The sequence below is a fragment of the Motacilla alba genome, chromosome 1, assembly GCF_015832195.1.
Source record: "Motacilla alba alba isolate MOTALB_02 chromosome 1, Motacilla_alba_V1.0_pri, whole genome shotgun sequence".
NCBI classification, from domain to species: Eukaryota; Metazoa; Chordata; class Aves; order Passeriformes; family Motacillidae; genus Motacilla; species Motacilla alba.
In genome coordinates, this window is record NC_052016.1 from 48,770,303 (window position 1) to 48,795,942 (window position 25,640).

Genomic DNA, 25,640 nt, shown 5'->3' on the forward strand with positions numbered 1-25,640 from the left:
AGTTGTTCAGTGTGTCAACTGCAGTTGTGTGGGAGGAAAACAGTTATGTGCATAATCAGTTTTAATAAATTCTGTTAAATGCAGCCTCTCTGTTATAAGTGAGTATGATTAACTGGCTCACTGACTAAAACCAGTTTCTGAAGCTTCTTTTTTTCTGCAGTTTAATAAGATTCTAATTTGCATCATAAAGAAAACAAATATAAATTAAGGATAAATAAATTAGTCCCCTATAGTAAATTGGAAAATAATTTACTATTCTGCCATAACATTTAAGAATTAAGGCTTAGAGTAAATGTGTAAATTGGTGGAATTGTTTAAATGAGCATGCAGTGTACCTTTCTTAGCAAAAAGAATCATTTATTTTTTAGAAATCTACAGCTAGTAAAACAAAAAAAATTAAAAACTTAGGTAGTGTTAGCCTTTTTACTGAAAAAAGACAAAAGAATATAAAAATGCAAGAAAACTTTGACATCGTCTAATTAAATAAAGGCTTTTTTTCTTGCTAATCTGCTGCAGTCTACTATGGTGTGTGTCACAGGAAGGACTCAGGAAGGTTGCATCCTGACCCTGCACAGCTGCTAGAATCCTACTGGAATCCTGAGCTGTGATCAAAAGTATAAACAAAGACATTGACCTTCAAATTTAATTTCCAGCTCACAGGGGAATTAAATTTCTTAGTGAGTGTTTGAGGGCATGGACGATTTAGCAAACAGAGTGCAGTAGCTCTACTCACCTGTTAAGTTCTTTCTAGGCTTGCTCTTGGCCACAGTGTGGACAGGATCATGTTCCCACACCTGAAAAACAAGTCTCAAGGTTGTTGATAAGACTTTAAAAGTCTCAAAAAGGATTTAAGAGAAATACAGGAAGTGGCCAATTGCCCAGGCACAGAGCAGGACAGGACTTTAAGAAGCAGAGTTTGGTATTCTACTCCCTGCACAAGGTATCAATTTTCATTCACCAGCCTAAAGGCACCCAGTCCCCTGCTCTTCCTCCCCTTCAAAATTAGACTCCATCCTGAGTTTTAGCATCCTTTCTCAAACCAATTGCATTATGTTTTGACAAAGGCAGCTGCCTTCTCTTAGCCTACAGGGATTACTTCAGAACTGTGCTTGTGGGTGTTGTATAGTGCCACAGCTGTACTGAACACTTAATGCTTAAGTCATGAGGTCTTATACAATGGGTATGAATTCACCTGTTAATCTTACTCTGTTACGTGTTGGGGTTTTTCTTTAGCAGTTGGGGGGGAAATTAAGGTTTCTTTCTGCATTGCTTCCCTTTGTTTTATGACGTCATTAAGTTAACAGCATAAAAATAATTACAGTTATAGTTGTTATAATTATAGTTATAGTTATATATATATAATATATATATTATATATAATTTTATATACATTATATATAATTATATAATATATATAATATATTATATATAATTATATACTATAATTATATATATATAATATATATAATTATAGTTATAGTTATAGCTGTAGTCAGTCTGGACATTGTTTGGACATTGTTTGGACATTTCTAAGGTGATGTGGGGTCTATGGGTCTTTATTCCATACGTATGGTGGAGTTGCCTTTTTCTGTTCTAAACAGAAAATCATTTGATCAGCTGTATCGCTGTAGATTTCCCTTCATCTATGTTCTATCTATGCAGCAGATTCTGCAGGGGCCTGGGAATATGCAAATTTGAATCTCCTACTAATATAGCAACTTTGCTTTTGGTAAAGCAAACTCTGAAATAGCTCTATTCCAAAGTGAAGTGGATGATTGTATCTGGGAAGTATCCTTTCTGTAGTGTAACAAAAATGGACATCATTACTTGAAACTTTATTGTGTCTTGGTAGACAAGACATCCATCTTTCCACCAAATAAAGCAGGTTTGTTATTTCAGGACCTGTCAGGTTATAGTAGCTACCACAGAACCATTTGTTCCTGTGGAGTTTGCCAAGAAGGAGTGGTCTCAGATTCTTGTCTTGATGAGAAGATTAAACACCCACCCCCAAGAAGTAATCTGAGAGCACTCTGTGAGCTTAACAACGCCATTGGGGAGGCTTAACTTTTCACCTCAAAGTGATAGTTTGTATTCTTTTATCAGTGTTGTAAAAGGGACTCTGAAAATAGATGCTTTCAAAACAAAACAAAACAAAATCACTTCTGACATTGACCTCAGACTGTTTCCTTTTTTTTTTTCCCAAAATATCTGTAAACAGCACAGTTTCCAGTTGTGTGTATTAATCTAAAAAATTTCTCAAAGCACGCCCCAAGTTCTTCCTCAGGTCAGCACTGCAGTCCTGTTGCGATGACGTCGGAGGTGCCCTGGGACCATGAGCGGTGCTGAATGTGCTGCTGGCACGCTGAGATCAGTCATGTTGGCTGATTGGTTGGCATAGATGGGAGATTCCCAAAGAGTGTTTAAAAAAAGAAATTACTAGTTAAAAAAGAGATATTTTTATCTGCAGCTTTTAAAATAAGACAGTGAGTATGTGAAGTTTTAAGATGGTCTCTTGGAATTGCTTTATTGGAATGACATTATGTTCCTTGCAGCTTTTTTCTTTATCTTTGCTCTCAGTGCACAAAGAAAAGATGTTGCTAACTGTGCAGATGAAATGGCCTCTTGATGAGCTCCTAAGGAGCATGGCTAACTTGGTTTTTGAAATCATTTAAAGTCACAAGCTTTTGTACAAGAACAAAACCCTTCCTGTTATGATAAAATATTTTCAACTTCAGAAAGCTATCTTAAACCTGATGCAGAGAAAAGTAAGTCATTTTCTGATGTTCTAGGGGGCTTCTCCATATTATTTAAGCAGTAACTTGATAATATCCTAAGTAAGCTATTCCAGCAAAAATACTTCATATTTAGTAGACAGTAAAGCAATAAAATGAGATTACGTGTGTAGACTTACCAGTCCTGCTGTTTGGGCAGGGATTTAGCAGATTCCCAGACACAGAGCAGCTACTCTTGGAATCAGCAAATGCCAAATAAACTCAAGACAGCTCTGCAATTGAATAACAGGGAGTTTAATATGTCCTGCTTTGTGACCTGACTGTACTGGCAGGTTTGCATGTGTTTACAGCAATGCTGGGAACTTCTAATATTTTTGTTTCCATTTCAAGAGAGAATTTTTGGAGAAAAAACAAGTGACATCCTACAAACACATTTTCTCATCTAATAGTATCTGTTTTTTAATTTGAAAACATCTGATGGAATTACATAGGAATTATTAGAAAATCATTACATAGAAATTTTTAGGAAATGGATTCTCCTCTTCCAGGATGCACTTTTGAAAGTACCTGGTACTTGGATCTCTAAAGGCATTACAGAGGGAAAAGAATATTTTCTTTAGAAGTTTATGAATCTGAAAGTAAATTATCTCTTGCAAGGTTATTCAGTATTTTAAACAGATGTGAACTCCAGTTAAACTTAAATTAGTTTTGGATTGTTTCAAGTATATTTCAGTTTTATGTATTCCTTACCTGATTTTAATTGAGGTTATTTTTTTAACTGCCAGTTTCTAATATCTGTCTTCATAGCTTTAATGCTGCTAAACAGTCTGGTATTCCCAGTTTATTGCCTTGTTATACTTCATAGTTGCAATATGTTCTTTTATTATAATTATTTGTGTCTTATACTATATTGTTTTCTGGATCATCATGGTTTGCATATGGTTGTTCTTTTTTAGTAAAGAATTGGTTTTAAGATTTATAGTCATTTGGACTTTTAATTTTCTACATGATGCATTCTGCTTCAATTTGGAAGTGTTTTCACTAGCAGTTATGAGGAACATAAGACATAATTTATTACTATATTAACCCTATTTTATGTCGATCAACAAGGATTTCTTTATGAACTATGGTACAAATTTGCTTCATTTTATATGCTATCAATACATAAACCATGTATTTTAACTTTTCTGACTTTCTTAAGGATTTAGGGAAATACTATAGCCTGACAATACATTAAATTCTGTTTTGGAGGAATAAGAGGAGGGAAGGACTTTTATTTCACCTTTTCACTTTTTCTTCTGGAAAAAAAAAAAAAAAAAGCTTGTGATGTCTTTCAACCTTATCTTGAACCCTTAGCATTCACATAACAAATCAAAATTTGTACCAAAAAGAAATTCTTGCCATCCAGGCATTTATCAAAATGCACCCTGTGGTCTCAGATGCTAATGATAATTTCAATATTATTAAAACCAACCAAAACCCAGCAACTCACCAGCTACTTCCATGAGAATGCTCAACAAAACCTCAGGCAACATGAAATGGAAGGTGAATTTACTTTTTTTCTTCTCAAGAAGGATGGCAGAGGCTGTTTTTGGAAAAATAAAGAGGAATAATTTATGTAATTATTCTGAAGATACATGTAACAGTTTTGACATTAAATACTGCCCACAAAGTAGTGGTAGACCATTATAAAAATCACAGATTTCTTGATATTTCCTCTGGAAAAGGAAAGTCAACTTTAAAATATCACAGCGATTTATGCTTTATATCTAAAAATACAGCTAGTGGGTAAAATTTGTAGGAATCATGCCAATGATTTATAGCCTGTATATGGTTAGTTATAGCATGTAATCAAAATCTTTCTGAACAGAAGAAAAACTATCTGACTACTTGAGTCAACTTTTTAATAAACTTTTCAGCAATTGATCTCTGGACTTCTCACAGCCATAAATATTTGTAAAACAAGAGGAATACAAGAACACCTTTTCAATTAAGCTTCTAACTGGTATGCCTATAATTAGAAGTATCTCAAGCAAAATCTATTTCTGAAAAGATAATTTTTTTTTGAGACTTTCTAATCAGTTATGAAATAAAACTATGCAGGAAATCTGAGCAGAGAGAATAAAACCAGGAATTAAACCTGGATCCAGTATTACATGACTTAAGTCTCTCAAGAGAGTACTGGCAGTTAGTAAGGCTCCATTAAATGCTGTAAGGCGAGTGTGTGGTTAAGGGCTTTTCTAATGAGGTTCCTAGAAATTTGAAGCATTTTAAACTGTAAATATTTTTGAACTGATATAAGGCTTGACACACCTGAGAATGGTTAAAGAACTATACAGAGACATTTTCAGTGTTTAGAGTCTGCAAGACTTAGTCTAGACAAAAGGTGTTGATGACTTATATCAGTGTATGACTTATATGACTGACTTATCAGTGTAAAACACGCCAAGGATTAATATTATGTCATTTCTCTTTTTCTGTGCTTAGATTTTTTTATTGCACCCTCCTAGTTATCTCACATGGATTTTGGGTGGGAGTTTTTATTATGTGTTCTAGCTGATATTTTGAAAGAAATGATTGATACTTTTCCAGGGCAAAGAGAAAGGATGAAGTTTACTGCAGAAAAGATGTGCAAAGATGAAAGAAAGCTGGAGTCTGAAGGGAATAAGAGACAGTACAGAGGTCAGGAATCAGTATCTTTCTTATGGCCACATGCCTTAAGCTTTGTGTCATGGATGATGCAGTCTGTTCTGGTAACAGTGCAGCACAAGCTTTCTTATCCAAGCACATCTCTTCTCCTTGGGGTTTGATCCAATGTGGAATCTGGGCAAAAGCAATCATGTCTCCTTGAGGAGATGTTTTTGCACAGAAACATCCTTTGCAAACCTCCTAGTATGTGGAAAAGTAGATTCCTCAGTCTTATGGGCACAGATTGCCGGGACCAGGGTTCAGATAATTCATTAGAGCAGTGGCTGTGTGTTTTGAGGGCTGCAAAAGAACAGGCTAAAACAGGAATAAGCTGAGTCTGTGACTCCACTTAGGATGCGCCTGTGTGCTGTGAGTCACTGACTGAGTGTGTGAGACAAGAGCTATTTTGGCATAAACTGTTTATTCTCATCCAGAACATGAATCACCTGCTTCTGAGTGTATCTTTTTTTTGTTAATTTGTATTAAGTAAACAGATTTCAGAGGCTTCAGTACATCCAAATATGTGGGTTTTACTGGCACAGTGGAGGACCTTCCAAGCAAAGGAAACTCACTCACCTGTTGGGGCCAGTATTTTTTTATACTTTTCCCAGAAACAAGTCTGAGTAGTCAGAGCAATGCCAGAAACACTGTCCTGCTGCAAACTTACTCCCAGGAGTATCGCCAGGTAAAGATGCTAATGCAGTCCAAATTTTCAAGAGATCTTTACTCACACTTTACTTCTGTTAGTCATTTTACTTTGTCAACTTCTACCTTTGAAGGAAGAAGGTCTTGTTAAGTTAAAATCTGGAAAAGGAGGAAGAAGTTGATCAGATGTGCTGTCTCTGAAAAATCTGCACTTGGGCCAGAAGTTGTCCTGGTGACAGACAAGCTCCAATTTGTAGTTTTCTCTTTAATGTAACTGGTATAAAAAACTGTGGAGGCTGAGCAGATCTGTGGCAGTGTAGAGGTGCAGTCTGGGAGAGAGCTGGCAGAAGACCATGAGAGCCTTCAAATTCCTTGTTTCCTTATGGATGGTGCCGTGGAGATCTTTATGAAGCTTCACATGAGATACAATATGTTCTAAAACCACAATTAGTTTATTTGAACTTGCTTTTTTTTCTTGTTCTTGGCAGGCAGGGGGGGACTAATCTGTTGAGATGTGATCATTTAATTTTCTGTTTTCCTTTTATATGTATAAAGAGAGGATGTGATACATAATTCACAGGTTTTGGTATAGATCATAGCAGAAAATGAAAGCAACGGGAGCTACATTAGGTGTATCAATAGTCCCCTCTAGGCATTGACATGTATTTGGTGCACTGTATGATGGTATTACAGATGGCAAAGTCCTGTTGTCACACCTTTTTCCTTGAATCTCACTGGGCAGTTGAGACTTCAGACTCTTTTCCAGCTCTTGTTAGTAAAAGTTATGTTAGTGTCAATATGAGCTCAAGTGGCTAGCCAGACTTTGGGTTACTGATTACCTATCGATCGCCTTGGTTCTGAAACAAGTAGTTCACAAGGCAAGATGAATACCTATGGTGTGTACCATAAGTCTGTTAAGGAAGGAAGGAGGGACTGAAGAGCTGGCTGGGCTGGGTGATCCCAGTCTGAAATAGGTAATCCTGTAGGAGCTTTGCCCATGGCTCCTTGGCTCGTTCCTTTGATTTGACATCTGAGACAGCAGAGGCAAACACAATATCAAGTCCAAATGTGCGCTATCAGCACCCAGGCCTCATTGTCAAAGGCTGTGTCAAGTTACCTTCTGAGTGGTCTAGTGGATAGGGTATCCACCACTGAACTCCAGTAGCTTATGACCAAAGGCTTAAATACTGCAATCAGGCAGACTCCTTTCCCACTTTAAAATTATATGGGAAAAAAACACCTAAAAAGTAATTCTCTTGACATTTTTCATTGCATCAAATTTGCCCTTAACTTGACTATTTCCTAAAGTTGATAACTTCGACAGCTTTGTTGCTTGGATTTTAAAATAATCTGATTCATATTTCTAGTCCAGCACATAACATCATTATCTCAGAAGATAAGACAGTATGTAACTAACTGCACCTTTCATTCAGTGGTCAACGGAACTGAATTTCTGTTTGTGACCAAAGGTGCTGTTGAGATACACAGCACCTTTGATCATGCTGTTGATATACACAGGTTGCTCTTGCTTCATCATGAAGACCTGGCACTTGAGTATTCTCCAATAAAACTGTGACTGTGGAACTGACCTATGATTTCATTCCCACAGAAGTTGATTTCTTGACTTACAAGTTATTTGCAACAACTCTGGCCTTCTGCCTTCTCTCTTTTAAGAATGTGTTCGGGAAAAATTCTGGAAGATAATTCTTAGAGCTTCCTTTCGCTTGCTAAACAAAATACAAACTTTTATTTTTCTTTTTTAGCCTTTTTGTCCTGGTATCTGCTTATCCGTAATTAAATATAATAGGCATTAGTAGTTGTTCTGTATTATTATTTAATCTTTTGTTGGGTCAAGTACCTTCTTTTCCTTCTGGTGTCTTTTGAAGATATCTCTGTTGTGAAGTAGTGAGAATATTAAATTGTGCATATTTTTCATACTAAATATATTTTAACTTCTTGCAAGATAGAAAGTATGTGATGTGTTTTACAATCTAGTATAATTACTGTTGTAAACTTTTGTCACTGGAGCTAATCATTAGGTGGCTTGTTGTTGCAGCTGGTTGATAAGTTTTAGTTCATGTCGTTAAAATCTTCCTCCTATTTCTTATTTCTCTGACTGACCTGACTTTCCCATAATATGACTAAGGAAAACAGGGTGGTGCTACAATGTGAGCCAGTTATTTGTTTTTGTATTAAAAATTTCTAGAGAGAAAGAGGTCAGGGAGAGAATCACTACAGTTCTTAAAATGACCTGATGTTACTGCATGATGTCCAGTAATTAGTTTTTCTATCATTAATAGCATTTGCACATGTGTAAGTAGGACTGTTTGTCTTGAAGCTTTTTTTGTTTTCTCAAAATATTCAAATTATTAATCATTAGGACTTAACTAAGATTCTAAAAATCTCTGGCAGAAATTTGCTTTTATTTAGGGAATAATTTTTTTTAATTAAAAGTTATAGGTTTATCATTAATAATACTCTGATGGGATATCAACTTCAATTGGTTCTCCTATTTCTTGAAATTTGACACTCCTTGAAGGATGGAAAAGCTTTAGAGAAACATATCTTTTTCTTAAATTTCAGATTTAAATTTCAGAACAGCAAGTTTTAAAAGATTTGAAGTATGAATTCTGAATTTGTTTGCAGAAAGTAAGATGTTTCTTAATTTACTCAAAGTAGTAGCTTTTTTTTTTTTTGTATCATGTATCAAAATGGTTTTACAGTAGAAATGGCTGCATATGATGGGAAAAACAAAGAGGAGTGGGAAAGTAAAAAGGCAGGATAACTTTTAAATGAGACAAGCTTAAATATTCAGACACATCGAAATATTATTGGAAACAGACTTTTGGACCAATTTCATTTTGCAACCACACATATGCTTTTCCATCATCCTCGTATTTTAGGAGAGTGGGTGGAAAATAAATGTATTAGTGTTAAATGCAAGGAATAGGACTATGTCTTTATCACATATTTTATACTCATCTATATCCTCCACAGTGAGGGGATTTTTTTGGGGTTTTTTGCTTGTTGGGTGGGGGTGAGGTGTTTGGAGGTTTTTGTTGTTTGGGTTTTTTTTGAGGTTTTTGTGATTTTGGTTGGGGTTTTTTGATTGTTTGTTTGTTGGGGTTGGTTTTTGGTTTTGTTTTTTTGTAAAAACAGTGTGGCAGTTAGGTAGATTTTAAAAACTTGGGGAAGATTATTTTGTATTAAGTGTCTGCTTTAAAAGATACCATTTACATAAAATCTCATGTATATTTACTATGGGAAACCATGTGGGTCTGTTGTATGGGTTTGTTATTTATGAGAAAAATCCTGCTTACTATTGCTTTTAATAATTGAAGCAGTTCTGCTATCTTTAGTTACAATTAAGAATTCAACCCTAAAAATACTAGAACCAACAAAAGTGGTTTAATAGTGAGGCATATCTTGGCACCTGTTATTTCTTTTAATTTAAGTTAGCTGTGATATTTATTCAAATATTTCACTTGGGAATGCTTTGTTTTTCAGGATGGGAAGAAGAAGTTTGACAAGGAAAGTGAGAAATATTATTCCATCTTAGAGAAGCACTTAAATTTGTCAGCCAAGAAGAAAGAATCTCATTTGCAAGATGTAAGAACTGAATGCACTCTTACCTAATTTCACATTTGCATAGAAATCATGATAACAAACTGGCTCTCTTCAAGACATGCTGTATTTTATTTAATGTGAAATTGTGATGGTTTCTGGTCATGCTTGTTGTGACTATAAATTCTTTACTGGGATGAATACGACCCAAATAGGAGTTAAATATTTGAACAAAGCAATATTCTATGTTTGCAACTTTATGTATTTCAAGTACAGCTAAGGCTTATTGGTTGCAACAATGGAATTATATTAGTACAAAAAGTGTGAGTTTTATAAGCTATATGTGGAATACTGGAAAGCCAATTAATTAATTGCTTCTAGGTTTGCTGGTTTATCTATTAACTGATGAAATTGCACATCTATTTCACATAAATTCTAATCCAGAAGACTGAATGAAGATCACTTTATTTGATATTTTCTGCTTCTTTTTTCCTCTTTTTCATCTTATTCTGAAATTGAGGCCCCTGAAATGTCCCTGAAATTGTTTCTATAACTTCAGCTTTGAAGAGTCTGTATGGCTGATTCTTTTCTGTTTAAAAGAAAAACAACTAAAAACAAGACATGAAGACTTCTGGTTTAACAGAAGGATTCCAGGGCTTTTTAGTATGCTCATAGAAATTAATATAACTTGTCTTTGAAGCAAACTACAATAAACCCAGCAATATGATATCAATGACACTTTGGGAATTGTGCCAAAAAGTAGTTAAAAATCATTTTGATGGGATTACTGTTTTCATGGTGAATCTTAAATCATGGGGGTTAGTTTGCAGATGGAATTTTCACCAAAGGTGTGACCATCACCCTATCATGTCGTAGGATTTTTTCTTCATGTTTACCAATAATATTATAATTCAAATAAAATAAGTCTTAGAAATTAAAAATTTCTAATAATGTCTGTGTGGCTGAATTGCTGTTACTGTCTGTATAATGATCAGTCTAGATAAGAAATTAGTTATGTAGGGTTGGTTTATTGTTCCACTTGTACATACATGGCTTTCACTTTTCCCAAATATCTTATGTTTTGATGAACAGAGGCTAAGTCCCAGCTTAAAAAAAAAAAAAAGAAATTCTTACCAGATTGGGGAGAAGTGAATTTAAACACTAATTTGTTCTAGAATAGAAGCTAAATAAGATAAATAAAATATTTTACTCTTGAGACATAAAAATAATTACAGTCTAAAAGCAGCAATTGAAGTGTGAAGTAACAACTGTGAATCTAGTAAACTATGGTAGAATAACAGTGGATTTGGCTCACAAGTATAAACTAATGGAAAACCAGAATAATTTTTTCCAGTGTGTCCTTAAGTGACATATCTGGATTTAAAATCTTGTAACTGAGGCTGAGGTTTCTGATTTCTAGGTGCCTCACTTGTAAAGGATAAAGGGCATAACTTGGCATTTCTTTGTCTTTCTCCATTTTCTACTGCTGTAACATGTGCTGAATCAGCAACATAGGCCCACCATAAGTAGAAGGTACAATAGCAAATCAGTACCGAAATTGTTAACCTGGGAGACTTTTGGCCTGTGTCTATATTGGAAGTAAAAGGAGGCCAAGCTCCATTCCTGACCTGGAATCCATTCAGCTGTTGATTTGCATCCCAAGTGGTTTGGGTGAGCCCCATTAATAGCCCGTATGTCCAGGATGGAGTTTGTTAGAGCAGCCCACAGCAGAGCAAGGCATGAGCAAAGAACCAAGCAGTGCTGGCGGCTGGGGCTTTGGTGCCCAGGGCAGGAGATGGGAAGTCCATGCCTCAAGCCAACATAATGTATTCAGGGAGGTGGAAATACCATTTTTTACTGCTATGTGGGAAAAATACTGTTTCCTTGAATTGATGAAGTTTCTTGATACCTCATCACATTATGTGGGTTAAAGAGTACTGGGGTGAGCAAAGATCTTGTACTCTGTTGGATTCTTCTACATATCTCACTTGAGTACAATTGAGACCACCTTAATTATCTGAAATTTGATGGTTGAAACATATTCTGTAGAGTTTGCATATATTCACCTAACTGAAATACGCTGGATATTTTAAGAGCCTGCAAGACTGCTGATACAGTTTACACAGGTGACTGGCTTATTTTTTTTTAGCATCAAAAAGAAACTTCATAATAACATCTTTTCACTGCCTACAGAAGCCTACAAAGAAGAAGAAAATGGGCAGAATTGAGTGATGTGAGAAATCCAATAAACTTCTGATTTTTTTTCTCTGAAATCTGTTCCAGAATCAGTGTCCAAGCTTATGTAAACTTCTGGTATAGATATTGAGGTGATAGCCTACATCAATGAAAATATTACTCACTATAACTATATATCATACAAGTAGAGACTCAAAATCATATCCATCGGATCTCTTTATTTTTTACATGCAGTTTGAAGTCACAGAAAAACATTAAAATACTTTAAGATTTTGAAACTTTAAGATCACTTTCAAAGCAATTCTTACAAATCTGAACCCTTTGGGTTAACACAAATTCATAAGCTTCTACAGAATATATATTTGGGGAATTCTAATTTAGTCCCTTTCACTGGTGGTGATTATGGCTCTAAACCATATTTGATATGGCACTTGGTTGTTGTAAGTATCATTATAACTGCAAACTGCTTAAATGCTGTTCAGAGCAGGGATGGATTTAATTAGGTGTTTAAATACTTTTTCTGAGGCAAAGCCAAAAAGAGACAATTTCTAAAACTATGTTTCATTATTTACGTACAATTAAATGAGAGAGCTGAGATCTGTTTCAAGTGCTTATTGATGGCATTTGTGTGAGCAAGGCATTGCTGGATCACGTCCCAAAGTCGTGGCAACTGCTTCTGTTCAGTTATGTAGCACTGTCTTTGTGATAGATTATTATTGTGAAATAAAGCTATTAACAGACTATCAGGGAAAACAGTAGCCAAACACACTATATGAATGGCAAATAGCAGAGTTAATTTTAAGGTAGAGCAGTTCATTATTAGAATTTTGAGTGCCTGATTTCAGCTTCATATTATTAGTTTACTGGTTTTTTAATAGACATAGGGAGGAAATGCTGGTACTGAATGATTTGAAACATAGCCTTGAGGCCCATGTGTTGAAGTGGAGTTAGAACACTGGGCTAGGGAGGTGGATCAATATTGTTAAAAGCCTGTACAGCCAAATCACAATAGTAGCTTGTCCTTGAGTAGAGAAGCAATCTTAATTATATATGGTGCTATTGATGGCCAAATCCTGCCTGAAGGAAAACACTGACTTTTTGCTTTTTTACTGTTAAAAGTACTAAATCTCTTTTATGATGTGTTTACTGGTTTATAGTTTGTTGTCAAGGGAAGACAACAACAAGCTTTCCCAATTTCCCTGCATTTGTTAGTTTTAATGGCAGAATTAAACTAGAGAACATGCAGAGGTATCCTTCTGTATTTTAACTGACATATATCAAAAATAGGTGATCTTATTCATGTTGTTAATCTGCTGTAGTATTTTGACCAAAGAGCTAAGTCTAACTAATGCAGCCCAAAAGGGATTTGCATGAGAAAATGATTTGTTATGAGGAAGAATGAATTAAAATGGAATCTGCATGTCTTCTTTAAACATTATCTGTGTGCTACACTGCTTGTCTGTTAGTTCCCTCTCCTGTGGCTTGTTTAAATTGAGGATAAAAGCCTATTACTCTTTATCAGCTGATAAGAGTTAATTCTTTAGCTGTTTAGGCAGAAGACACTGTTCTGATTCTGGATCTCCATGTTGGGTGGTATCAGCCAGGCATTTCTGACAAGTATTGCCTTGTAGTTCTGTCACTTGAAAATTAAAACTTGAAATACATTTGATTTATGAGGTTAGAGATTTAAATATGTTTACATTCCGAGAACATATGACTCATACTATAAAATAATAAGTTGCAAGATGTCATTGTTAAAGACAACCTATTTAAGAAAGAAAATATGTTTTTGTGAAGGTATTTGAACCGGAGAAATAGGTACAATTTCAGTGCATATGATACTTAAATATTTCAATAGAAATAATTATCTTTTTGTCTGTCCTTGATTCCTACAGTGCTCATTTCTATTTCCTTTTTTAAACTTACATATACCAAGTACCTGCTGCCACCTTTCTTTCCCTCCAGGCTCTCCTAAAAACTAGAATATTAAAGAGCAAAAAGAAATAAGAAAACAAAAAAGAGCAAGCAAAAGGCATAGGCTGAAATGTGTAATGTTAGCTTCTTAAACTTGCATTTAGCTTTTTTAAGTGGGTATTCTAATTTTCAGACAGAAAACTGAACTCTATGAAACTTTAAAAATAATGGAAATTTATGGAAGACCTGTTTGTTAATGACATAACCTGTTTTTAAAGCAATAACAAGACTAAACTAATGTTATCCGTATTTAATTTTGTCTTTTAGGCAGATACACAGATTGACAGAGAACATCAGAACTTTTATGAAGCATCATTAGAATATGTTTTTAAAATCCAAGAAGTACAAGAGAAAAAGAAATTTGAATTTGTAGAACCTGTAAGTTTTATGTTTTATTTTCTTTAGAATGCATGCATTTAAAGCTGAAAATTTAATTTAAAATATCAAATTTCTTTGTTCCCTTTTTAAGTTTTGAATGCAGGTTCTTTGTATATAGACAGACATTAAGATCTTGGCTTGGGCACTTTCCATGTTTATTGAAGGATTATGTAAGAGTTTAGTATCTACTGTGAAGTGAAATGTCTGATGACTTGAAGTGTGTGTAACATTTTAATGGGACATCATGTAATGTTGTGTCTGTGCAACACATTATCGATGTTTCCTAATACCATGATTTAATGGCTTAAATTTTGAGCCAGTTTTTAATTTAAATATTCTGGGTAGGCAGTATGCACAGACATTGTTCTGAGTTACACATGAAGTAAAGTGAAAAATCAATTTTTCTGTAAGATAGGTAAGTTTATATTTTTGTTGGTGGAGTCATTTTCCTTTAGTTTACTTTGCCCATAAAGGAATGCATATGTTGACATGCCGTTAAAGAGTAAGATAAAGTTGTGTTTCAGTGTCCATATTTAAGTCTGGGATTTCCTTCTGGATTGTGTTTCCATCCCCCACTCCTAACCCTCTACTGTGTCTGTCAGTTCCAAAAGCAGCTTCATGACATGCTAGCATACTTCTGTGGCCTGGTAGCAGTGTTGTTACTGTTCATGTCATACAGACAGGCCTGGCTTGCCAGTTGCCTGATGCAGTTAGTACCTCTAGCCCCTGTCAGAGAACTTCCAATGCCATGTGTCCCTTCCCATTAAGCACACTGAGCACAGCAGAGCACTGGTTGTCAGAGAGGAACATGACGAGTGTAACTTTCTCTCCACACCATCTCCCAGCTTCCTTGTAACTACTGAAGCAGCACTCTTCACTGTGAAATGGGTTGAATTACATCTCTAACACCCTGTGTCACCAAGGAGAGCTTCTCAGATGCCTTCTTTCCATGAGATGAGAGTGTATTGTATACTGAATGTTTGACATTGATGCAAACTAATGAACCTGGATTCAGCAAGCAGTACTTTCAGAAATCCTATCTTTATGGCATACAGCTGCCAAATCTTAGAGACTAAAACTTTGCTCGGATTCCTAAATAAGAACATTTTTCTACCTGTCACAGATTAATCCAGAGTGTGTGTCTCTGTCTCCTTCTGCAAAACTCTCACATCCTGGAAAAATCTAGCAATCTTGACCTAGCTCTGACCCTAGTGTAGAAGACTTTATGCTCCTTTAATGTAATAGAAACTTTCTGTATTAAAAAGACCTTGTACATTGGAAAAGATCGTGCAACTGCACAATAGTTAAAATAGGTAAAATTTATTTTTAAGTGTATCCGTTTCCATACTGTCTGAGATCAGTAGGCATTCCAGCCCAGTATGGCATACTTGATGTTCCAGGGGAAGGTACAGGAAATACTCTGCTGACTGGGTAATGATAGGCCTTGCAGGTAATGTCTTCTGACTTTGGGTGTGAATTTATTTATAATCAATCTGGATGTAGATGGAGCTTAAATTATAACATCAGTTATAAAGTTTTGAATCTTCAAAACTCTTAATTCTTGTTTGTAATCTGTTGCATACAACATGCTGAATTCAGAGCATTTGCTAAAACCCATAAGGAATGTGCCTTATGTGAAAAAGTAAATTAAAATACAAATGGACAATACCATGAAATTAAAAAAAAAATAAACAAACTAAACAAACAAAAGAAAACCAAAGACTTCAAAACAGGCTTTCTAAAATGCATGCTTATGTAAGAGATGTTGGAAATATGAGCGTGTGTTCCTAGATGAAAGGTCTAGATAAGCAGAAAGCCTAACACTTTAAAATCAGGTATCAAAAGTATTGTCATAAACTTTCCTCAGTGTGCTCTATGAATGTGCGTATGGCAGATGATGCCTGGTGGTGTGTCCATATGGACATTCCTCTTCAGGAGCTCTTATGGTTGTTGGACATTCTGGTGTATGTGCTGCCTGTGCCTCTGATTTATCAGCACAATGTCATGTCTTCAAATAATTCTCAGTCTGACACCTTGCTAACAGTCTCGCTGAAGGAAAGTTTAACAAAATAAATCTGTTAGTGCAGTGATGGAGGAAACTGTGATGCCCATGCAAAATAAGGGTAGGTTTGGGATGTGGGAGTAGAACTTGAAAAGCAAATGATCTGTTGAACATCCTTTCAAGACCTTTAGTTTTTCTATGCCAAAGGATAAAGACAGTCTGAGAACCAGAGTGGGAGAAGTAACCTAGCAAAAATAGCCAGGTGGGTTACAGCTAGGACAGTGGGAGTCAGTAAAAGCAGAGTGTGCTCTCTCCTTCAGGAGACTTGGAAAAGATGTTAAGGTACAGATGCTAATGACTCATAGCAAATGGAAGATTATATTATTTAGAATAGACTTTTGCAGCTGCTTCTCAGGCCTTGGGTTTCTCTTTGTTCTCTGCATCTTGATCAAAGTGGTTGCTAATGTGTACTGGTGTGAGTAACTGGCATATTCCTATTTGCAATCCTCCTAAATCTTGATTTTTCCAAGAAAAAAAAAAACTTCAGGTTTTCATACAGATAATGAATTTAAACTTTTTCTGAAAGACAAATTCGTGTTCAAATTTACAGCTGGATAAACAATAAAGCAAAGTGACAATAATCTGTGTTGCTAGCTTTTCTCTTGTGATCCCAAAGAAGCTAGTCCAAGCCAACAGTGCTTTCTGAGGATGTTGTGCTTGTAAAACAATTCAAACACCTACCTAAAGTTCTGCTTTGTCCTTTGGTGATGCCAGGACTTCCTTGTCCTGTGGAAACCAGGGCACAAAGTTCAAAAGCAGTAAACTATCTGAAATGTGAGGGGTGGTCGGTTAAATGTTTCTTTAAAGAGAAGAAAAAAAGAACAGCCAACTGAAAAACACTGCCTGTAATTGCATGCATTTCCATGAGACTCACAGTGAATGTTAAATTTGAAAATCCCTTTCTTGCATTTTCTACATTATTAACTACGTTCACTTTAATCTGAAGAATAAGTGCTATCTTCTTATAAATAAAATGAAAACAGGGAGACAGGGACTTCTGGCTGATGTGCTGCAGGCCAAAGGTTAAATTCCTCCCCTATCCGAAACCTAAGTACAATCTTCTTCCTGTGAGAATGAAACGACCAGGCAGTCTTGAGGTCAGCAGCTCTACATAAAAATAAATAAAGTCTCAAGAAATAGTTGGATTTTGTTTCGGGTTCTCTGTTGAAATCCTCGTGGCTCTGGTGTGTTGAGTAATTTTGTATTATGGAGTTCAGACCTCAGTCTTTACTGATGTGAATGATTAGGTCCTCAGAATGAGGTAACGATAAGACACTTAGTAAAATGAAAAAATGTTAATATGAAAGCATCGGACATTGTTTGTGATGTTTGATGAACTACCTCTTTATGTGTGAAGACCACCTTGAAATACATTCTGAAAATTTTCTTTGAAAGGAAAAGGGGCTGATTTTCTATTTTTGTTTTTAATATTTTTTGTTCTATTTAGTATTGATTTCTTTAAAGTTATGAGCCTGCCTTTAGCAGCAGTGCTTCTTCTAATGCCAGCAAAAAGAAAACCCTGCTATAAGTATGCGCCTAGGGCAAAAGGACTTGGCTTTTAAATCTCTTCCATGCAATGCTATGGCTGTACCTGTTCTAACGGCAGTGATTCTGGAGATGCCTCAGCAGCACAGGCCCATCGGGCACAGGCCATATTCTGCATTCCTCTTTTTCCACTGCTAGGGACATGTACATTGAAATGAATACCATCCTTAGTGTCACATATCATCACGGTGCTTAAAAATGCTGATCTAGGACTTGCATAATACTTTTCTTTTATTCCTATTTTTCTGAGTTCTCAGAGAGTGTTTAACCAGGAAAGCCTCAGGGCCAGATCCTCTGCAATGCACAACTGCCAGAATACCTGAGAAATACTTCAACTAAAATTAATTCAGATTTTTGTCAGGATTTTGGTTTGGGTTTTTGGGGTTGGTTTTTTTTTTTTGTTTGTTTTGGTTTGGTTTTTTCTGCTGTTGTATTTTTCTTTCAGATAAATTCAGCTTTGCTGCCATCTTGTGTTAAATATTTTCCTTGGTATTTCTCAGTGTACTCTATAAAAGTGTTTCGTGTGATGTAAAATGTTTTCCTTCAAGTATTGAAGCTGAAATTTATACAGTTTATTCTCCTGAGATGTTCTTTAAACTGATCTCTAAAAGTCAGGCATAAGCTGGCATACTGAAACTTTGTTCTACAAAGTTTCTTTATTGTAATTTTGGTGTGTGCTAGTCTGGTGATTGGACTGCAGTTTTGCCAAGTGTTACTCCTGCACTAGGGGTGGGTTTAGCAGCAGGCTCCTTCTTGCAGGCAGTGTTAATCCACTCATTCTTTTGACTGGACCAAGTCAAAGTCAGCTCAGGAGTAGTTGTGCTGTGACATCTGAAGGAGTTGTAGGTTGGAAAACTGATGAGTAACTGAATCTAGAGTGTGAGAGCAGGCTTCATGTAACTGGAGCCAAAGCAGAGCTTTAGTTATAATTTGCATATTTTGTACTTTATTCATAAAAAGGAAGATTAATTTTCTTTCTTTTCCTATAAGTAGTTATTTCCAGAATTACAGAATTAGAATTAGAATTATAGTCTAGAATTACAGAAAATTATAGAGCTCCTTCTATCTGTTTGCACAATTGGAGGTTTTTAATATAAACTATTGTACTTGGACCTTCCTCAGAAACACTTGAATAATCAGTTTAATAATAATAATTTCAGGGTCCAGTTCTTAGCTGAGGTAATAATTTCAGCTGGACAGATGAATCATGTTAAGGTGAGATTGATTTACACAAGATGTGGAGCCCTCTACTTGAGATTGCATTGCCCTCATTGTTTGATGGTGGAATATGGTTCAGGAATTCACATCCACTGTAGAGGCCCCCACAAAAACTTGCTTTTTGTGTCCAAAGGTCTTCTCAGTTCTTCAGGCTCTGTGACAGGCTTACTGGGTAGCCATGGACTTGCACCATCTCTGCCTGAGGCCAGGCTTTCATCTGCTTCTGCAATACCAGTGGAAACCACGTGCAGAGTCCTTCTCCCAGCCATACCTTGTCTTTGTGCCCGCAGTGATGTTCTGTTCACCTCCAACTGCTTTAACTTACTAATGCAGCGAAAGAGCAGGCAGGTAAAACGCGCTCTCAGTAGTCTTGTAGAGAGTAATGGGAGAGAGGAGGCAGAACAGTTTCGCTACAATTCTTCAAGTAGGGCTGAGAGTAAATTTAAAGATAATGTAAGCACAGTAAAAACTACATCTTTACGCTATTCCACTTAGAGTAATCTATGGTACTGGCAACACAAAGCAAGCGCTTTAAATATGAACGATGGCATTTTTGTTGCCTGAGTCTAGACTACTTCAGTAGTCAATGAAGAGAGATATATGTTTCCATTGGATCATTCATTCCATCCTGAGAGAGAAGTCTGAAAAAGGGAAAAGAATTATGCTCTGGAATACCTGTGGTTCTTTACTGAGTCAGAAGACAGCCTGGACAGCCAGTTACTTAGCCCAGATGATAATGGTGTATGTAATATACTAATGCAAATCTTTCTCATTGTTAAAACTTCTGTTATTGTAAATCCAAATTAATTTATCTTTTTTTTATGTTTTCTTTACTTTTTTTTCATAAGCTAAATTACATAGACCAAGAAAGAAGTCCATTAAAAGAAATTAAGTGCTTGTTATTTAACAGCAGGTAGGGTGACTTATAGCAATGTCAAAACGCTTTTAAAATTTAAAGCAGAATAAGTTAGAAGGCTTTTAAAACTGAAAGCCAAACTAAAGATGGAAGGAATGCATTAATTCAGGAGCTAAAATCTAGTGGCACCTTTTACTGTATGAACATTGTTTTAAAGCAAACTTTAAAAGAATTTTTCAACTGGATATATACAGACTATGGTGGTTCTGTTTCAGTTAATCACAGGCATACCAGATAGAGTTTACATTTTGTTCAGAGCAGGAAGAAATAGTCTGGGTTTCTTGTGTTGTGCTAACCTATCCAAAACATATTTTCTAGAGTCTCATTTGTGGAAAATAGGTCGTAGACCAAGCAATTACTGTGGAGAAAGTGAAAGAATATTTTGAAGAAAAAACACTTGAACTCTGAAATTTTAAACTTGGAAAATGCACACCAGCAAAGACTCCAGCTGAAATACTGGATAAAATTACTAAGATAATGAGTTAAATTATTATGGAAATTACAACTTAATGACACAATGTGTAGCATTTCTCTTTCTTAAGGTCTCATCATGGATTCCTTCTCAGCAAAATTTTGCTTTTGCATGTAAAAGCATGGAGTGTTCCAGGAGTTAAAAATGTATAATGGTTCTCAATTTCACCTTTTCAGCTCTTGGCCTTTCTTCAAGGATTATTTACATTTTACCATGAAGGATATGAACTGGCTCAGGAGTTTGCACCATACAAGCAGCAACTGCAGTTCAATTTGCAGAATGTAAGGATGATTTGTATTTTTAATTTGCTAATTTCAGTTTAGGATATTAAAGTAGACTTATACGGCTTTATTGAAATTCTGAATCTTGCAATGTATTAGTGAGCTGAAATCAAGTTCACATACAGATAGGTAAAATTATTTTTATAAGGTTAATGTAATTAAGATTCCTGACAACAAATAACTTCGGATAGTAAATTCGTGATTTCCAGATCAAAACTTTGGGACCAAGAACAAGAAAAACAGGACAGCAGCCAAGTTTTTATTAGAAAACACAGCAGTCCAGATAGATTTAAATTTGTATAAAGCTTTATTGAGAATGGGACCTGTCTTCTGGACTAAGTGGAGGTACCAAAAATGCTCCAGCTGGTATAGAATGATAGTTTTTCCTGCTGTCTGCTAACTTGCCTCTGTATATAAAGCAATCTTGGGAAGCCATTCTCTGGCTGTTGTCTATACCATTGCAGAATAGGTGGGACCCTCCTCCATGGTGAGCAGTTCTCATGAGCGTTAGTTTTCACCAGAAGACAGAATCTCTTTTTTGTGTAGAGAGTTACACTCAACTGAGCAGATTAATCTTTTGCTGTAAATTGGTCTGCATTTGATAGTCAGATGCATACAAGATCCCATTTTGGGCACAAACTGCCCAAAAAATTTCATAGCTATCAGAGATAACTAAAATGTATTTAATCAACATACTTTTCCACTCATCATAACTGCTTTGTACAAGTGTATATTTCTTTCACTGTGTAATTCAGATATTACACTTCCAAGGATATACAAATAAGTAGGTACAAAATATACATATAAATAAGTAAGTATGCACTTTGATTTTAAGCAAAGCTTAAACACTCTGCTTTTAAGACAAAAAAGTGAACTTCAACATGTCAGTACTGGACAAGCCCCACATATTTCCTGACAAGTCACATCAAAGTCCAGAACAAAATTTTTTTAAAAGTTAAGTCCGTTCCATTCTTTCAATAATAGACACATACCACAATTTTTTGCACCTCCATCTTTTCTTCTACATCTCTTGTTCATATATATAGATCCCCTTTTAAATACTGCTTGAGGAAATAAGGCTAAACTTCCTAGATGATTAACCTTTTCCTTTTGGATCAAAATGCAGATGGTCTCTGTAGAACATCCCAGTTTCTTGTCCTTTCAAATTTTGTGTTTTCTACCTTGCTTGTTACTAAGATGCTTTCAGATAAAGACACAAGGGGTCAGTGTTGCTGCACAGCAGTTTCGCTGTAAGAGTGAAAAATGTGCTTCAGTCCAGAGATTTACTTACTTTAATATGGCAAGTTCTGAGAGGAGCATGAGCTCACAGCACAGACCAAAACTGGCATTGAAAGTAATCACACATTTCTTCTACACGTCTCTACAGAAGCAAAATTATTAAAGGACCTTTTTTTTCAATTTCAACGTTAATTAAGAAGTAATTAAATTTAATGTTTTCTAACTAATATATCAGCACAACGTGAAGTTGTAAATGGACTACAGAGGTAGAGGGAGATGTGAAGTTAGGCAGAAGAATCAATGTAATATTATTTTTCTTTAATTATATATCAGAAAACATATACATGAAGACACAGTGGGGATCAGTACATCACTCACTCCTGTTACACAGCAGTATAAATTCTGGCTCCAGATCTAGATCCACAGCTTTACATAGCCAGCTGGGTTCTCTACGTACTTGTCATTGAGAGCATCGCCCAAAATCAGATTGAAGTGAAATAATTTATATGGGTAAAGACAAACTGAGGACAGGAGGAAGTGCATTCAGCCTGTCTGTAGCTGTCAAAAGTACTCCTCTTCATTGCATTGTGTATTCAGGTTTTGAAGAATACCTGAACTCCTGTTTCTGTTCCTCAAAATATCCTACAGGTTAGAGCAGGAGCAGTAACAGCTGTAGAAGAGTAGTAGCAGACCAGCAGTTTTTAACAGGTCACCATGTTCTAACATGACCTGTTGTCACTTCAACTGTCTCAGCTGGCCAGTGGCGTACTTGGTGTGTCCATTTGGCTTTGGTTTCTATGATTTGATTCAAAGACCTGGCTACTTAATAGTAGCAATTAAAACCTTAATTGGAGATGGAGACAAGCTCTTAAAATGACGACATTCCTTCAGTGGCATGTCCTCCTTGAAGGTTTCGAAATTACCTCTCTTAAATTTGATCTGAACTGATACTTCTTCTGAAGTACAAAATCTGAAAAGTTCAGATTAGAATTTTATCTCCCTCTCTAATAATAGTGTTTGTCTTCAAAACCAAGATTAAACATGTATACTTTTATACTATTGTATAAAACTACACAAATGGCCCATGAAAAATGAGAAATATTCACTGGTGTAGTAAGATTCCTGAGAGTATCTTTCTGACTACTGAGGATCTGAGTCCATAGATGACTCCATAGAAACATTACAAAAATCTTTATTCTTTTCTTTGGGACATATAGGAGCAGAGTGTTCAATATCTGCTATTTAATCAATCAAAGCTCTGGCATCTTGCAGTAATTCTCTTCTGTTATCCCATGCTAGGTGCATGGAGGGAAACCCTAGCCTCACTGAAATTCAGTAAGAACAAGTAGCCACTCATATGCATATAGATATAAGGAAATACAGAAAACCCACCTTAGTACCATAATTGTTTGCTTTGTTACATGCCTGGTTACACATGTGATATTTAGAACAGATGTACTTCTTTTATGCTTTTGGCATAGTTCTGCCACTTGTGAGCTGTTTCTTACCTCCCTCCCATTTTTTTAAACACTGAACTGAAGTGTTAACCAAGTCAAAACTTGTTCATGGCAGTGCCAGTAACCTGACTGCTCTAAGTAGCAGCACCTGTGGTATTGCTGCAGATATGGATACACAGAAAATTTGTCTCTTCCATGTGTGTAGAAACTGCAGCTGTCTGTACTCATTAGCCTGATTTTAACCCAAACTAGTGTTTTCTGGACTGTACTTAAAGTGCTTCATTGGGTCCTAGTACTTCAGGTTTAGGGCTGAGCTGTTAGCAGCTTCTAGTTTAGCTAAATACCTGTCCGAGAATCCCAGAGTGTACAGAGAGAAAGCCTGTATCTGTCTGCAAAATACTGTGTAAGCATACTTAAAGATATGAAATGACCTCCTGTCTGAGGCTAGTGATCTGCAGAAAGAGGAATGGTGCTATTCTCAGCTATGTTTTCCTTACATTTGTGTGCCTAAGCTTCTAGCAGTGAAGATTATAATTCTTTATTGCATTTCTTTTCCTTTTCTCCCCTTTTATGTCTCTGGCAAATGCTTTTGTTGGTCTCCAATATAGTCTCCTTGGCATTATTTGTAATTAGTTGTTCATTGTTATTTTAGTATTTGCATGAGATAATGTGTGGTTTTGTTTGTTTTCTTTTCTGGGTATTAGACTCGGAATAACTTTGAAAGCACTAGGCAGGAAGTGGAGAGACTTATGCAGAGAATGAAATCAGCCAACCAAGATTATAGACCACCAAGTCAATGGACAATGGAAGGCTATCTCTATGTGCAGGAGAAACGTAAGTACAACAAGGAAGGTCCGTGCTGTTGTTTGCCCCAGTGGTTGACTGGTAGCAAGTTCTGCTCTGGCTGGCTGCCCTGCACCTTGCTGCAAACTCCCAGGGCCCTGCTTTGGCTCCCTTCTGTTTCCTGTTCTTTCTCTGCCTGAGCAGGGCCTTTAGTTCAGCCATCAAGAGCACCTTGTACCAGAGACCTCCACTGACCCAGCCATCTCAAATGAACATGTTCTTAATGAAAATCAAAGATGTAATAAAAGGTCATCTAAGTACCATCTTACCATAGTTAACCACAGCCAGTTTTATTCTCAGTAGCGCTCTAAGTTTTAAGAACACAGTCTATTTTTTAATTGATTAATAATCATAAAAGAAATCTGTGTTAAGTGGAAATTACACTGAGCTGTGCTAATGGGGGAGGGAGAAAAGGAGTGAAGCACTGGGCACATGCTGTGCTTCATTAAATAGTGAGAGGCCAGCTTGACATCTTCTTACTCAAAAGAAATTTTTATTCTGGAGTAACAGGGTCTGTACTCACTGTGTAGTGGGAAAGGTACTAGTTGTATAATTCCTTGTCATGCAAGTTTACTTGCCTACAGCCCTTATCCTATAGGTTCTTGTCTAATTGTAATTCTTGTCTAACTGGGTTAAACATTTGCTGTTCTTGAGAGTAAATTTTTTATATATTTATTACTGATATGCATGGTGGTAAGTATAGGGCTTTTTTTTAAAAAAAAACAGCACTAGGCCATAAATTGTTTTCTTTCAGATGGATGGCTAAGAGTAACAAGTTTAAACTTACAACACAGGTGTCTGGCTACAATCTTGTAATGAAAATAGGTGACTTCTTAACTCATCTAAAACTGCTTTGAGAGTGCTCATCCATCTTATAATGTGCTAAAAGAGATAATGAATTGCCATCAGAGGAAAAATTAATTCCAAATAATTACAGATTTTGTTATGCTATGTGAAAATAACCTATAATATAGGAGCAGAGCAGCTAACTTCTGAGGGTACATAACCTTTTTTTTTTTCGATTCATGACTTCACTTTCTTCCAGAACACAGGCAATAGGAGAGCTTTCTCAAAGTCAGCATAACCACCTTTGTGGGTACATTGAGAAGGCAAAACCTGTGTATCTGTAATAAAACTACTTGGGGTTTTTTCAAATATTTTTATTTAATTCTTCACATTAAGAAAAAAAAAACATAAAAAACCAACAAAACCCCACAATTAAAATTTAAAATACCATTTTTAAAAGTCAAGGTTCTTTATTTTTATCTTGATTCTAGACAGAACAGGGTTAATTTTTGCAAGTAGCCAGGAGTTGGGCATGACTAGGTCCTTACTCAATACCACCTCATTGTTTTCTGGGGATAGGGGAAGGGATCCTTTCTGGGTCCCGAATGTGGCAGAGGGAGCACTCAGGTATTGAGCGATGTCTC

General features: G+C 35.9%; 1 protein-coding gene across 1 annotated transcript in view; it reads left to right on the forward strand.

Moving 5' to 3' along the window:
- Positions 1–25,640, forward strand: part of ARHGAP42 (Rho GTPase activating protein 42) — a 138,829-nt gene that overhangs the window by 82,548 nt on the left and 30,641 nt on the right. The window contains exons 5-8 of the mRNA XM_038130094.1: positions 9,573–9,674; positions 14,067–14,177; positions 20,567–20,671; positions 24,072–24,201. Coding sequence (XP_037986022.1) covers positions 9,573–9,674; positions 14,067–14,177; positions 20,567–20,671; positions 24,072–24,201 — 448 coding nt within the window. The remainder of the gene's footprint in view (positions 1–9,572; positions 9,675–14,066; positions 14,178–20,566; positions 20,672–24,071; positions 24,202–25,640) is intronic.